Source organism: Antrostomus carolinensis, unplaced genomic scaffold, assembly GCF_000700745.2.
Source record: "Antrostomus carolinensis isolate BGI_N321 unplaced genomic scaffold, ASM70074v2 scaffold8636, whole genome shotgun sequence".
In the NCBI taxonomy this organism is placed as follows: domain Eukaryota; kingdom Metazoa; phylum Chordata; class Aves; order Caprimulgiformes; family Caprimulgidae; genus Antrostomus; species Antrostomus carolinensis.
The window spans coordinates 14,104-15,868 of record NW_010321140.1 but is presented as its reverse complement, the minus strand read 5'-3'; the positions used below and the strand labels follow the sequence as shown (position 1 = coordinate 15,868).

The 1,765-nt window shown below is 38.0% G+C and overlaps 1 protein-coding gene across 1 annotated transcript in view; it reads left to right on the top strand.

The window, feature by feature from the left end:
• The window catches only part of ZFAND4 (zinc finger AN1-type containing 4), a 13,558-nt gene that overhangs the window by 9,715 nt on the left and 2,078 nt on the right, over nucleotides 1-1,765 (top strand). Inside the window, exon 7 of the mRNA XM_010169811.2 lies at nucleotides 721-835. Coding sequence (XP_010168113.2) covers nucleotides 721-835 — 115 coding nt within the window. The remainder of the gene's footprint in view (nucleotides 1-720; nucleotides 836-1,765) is intronic.

Here is a 1,765-nt window from a genome sequence, read left to right as displayed (position 1 = left end):
AGGATGCATTGCTTGCTTTCACTGTCCTGGTGTATGGTAAATTTGTATGAGCAAGTAGTGGACGAAGAGCTAGCTTCTACAGAGGGAAAGAAGATTTCTTTTCTTTACATTCTCTCCAGTTACAAAGCAACAGCCAAGAATTACAGGGCAAAAAGTCAAAGTAAAGTTTTAAGTACAGAAAAGTTACAAACATCTGCGAAGTGTCTTATGAAACCATATAGCTAAATAGAGGCCTGCAGTCTAATAAAGCACTTTTCTTACAATTGTAGAGTACCAGTGAGATTTTAAAATGTTGCAGTATTTATTTGGCAAACCTGAGTTATTAGCTACTGAATATACTAGGTGCTAGGTACTTTAATGTCCAGTTGATTCTTTGGAAAGCCATTGGGTGCAGTTCTTTTCCTAATCACATTATGTGTTTTCACTGTGCATTTGGAAAGACCATTAAGAGATGTGTTTGATTTCTTCAGTAACTTCTTGCTTATGTGAACTTTTAACAGGTGTGAAAAATAATGTGTCTAAGTCCCACATTGCTCTACCTCTTCCAAAGGTGTTCATAGGCTTGAGGTGTGTTTTCTGTTTAGGCTTTGGGGTTCCCACTGGAAGTATCCTAAGAAATGCAGAATGAATCTGTGTTTCAAAAGATAGCATTTAACTAGTATGTGATCAGGAATAAGTAAAAATAAAATGTCTTTGCTGTCTTTCTACCTCTGAAAGCAGGTGAAGCAACCCCTCTTCCACCTGTGAATGGCTCAATTCAAGCAAAAAAGAAAATTACAAAGCATTGCTTTCTTTGTGGCAAGAAAACTGGATTGGCAACCAGCTATGAGTGCAGGTAGGCTGAGCACATAACTAGCTGCTGTTTAAAATTGATAGCTGGCTTAACCAAAAGGTTTTCTATGCTGCATGGTATTCCTTAAGTGTAGCAAATCAAAAGACGACCTTCACAAAAAGTTGTAATTCTCAGTTCAGCAAAACTCCAGGAATTAAAATTTGGGAATGTTTTACCTGTTCTGCTGTTGAGGTGTATGTTCTTCCAGGAAGATCAAAAAATGCAAGGTATCAGAATGCAAGATATCAGGAAATAAAGAAACATGATTACAAATAAAGCATGATGACATTTTATACTGGTGTGGGGAGAACTTGCTACAGATTTATGTTGTGCAAAGTTTCTCAACAGTAGTTATATCATTAACAACTTGGGGAAAAGCTTGTTTTGTTACAGTTATTCAGAAAATTTCCTGCAGATTTGGCCTTACAACATCTGCACAGTTTGTGAATTTATATGAATTTCTATTTGACAACTTTTTTATCGTGATGTGTTCTATTTCTTGTGAGACTTCAGTCACCTTTGAGCATCTAGAGCACCTCGAAAGTAGAATGCCAGAGTGCTGGTCTCCCAAATCACGACTTGCAGACAATGCAGTGAGACCTGGTGCTTGGTGGTGATCACTAGAGACTTAAAAAAAACCAAACAAACTAACCCAAAAAACATAACCCTGGTTTCTCTGTTGGTTTTGATTCTCAAAGTACTGGTTCCCACAAGATATTCTTTTCTTGATATCATTTCCCATAAGCTAGTCAAAGGTGGGAACTGCTGCACTGAGGGCTACATTTGAAGCTGATCTTGGTTCATGCCAGTCAACAGCAAAATGAACAAGACTTCTGCCATTGGGGAGTTGTGTTGGAGTTTCAGGGTGAGGAACTGCCTCCTTTCTGACTCTTCAGTCTTTGATTCTGAAAGAATTTTGGACACTGCATGCTT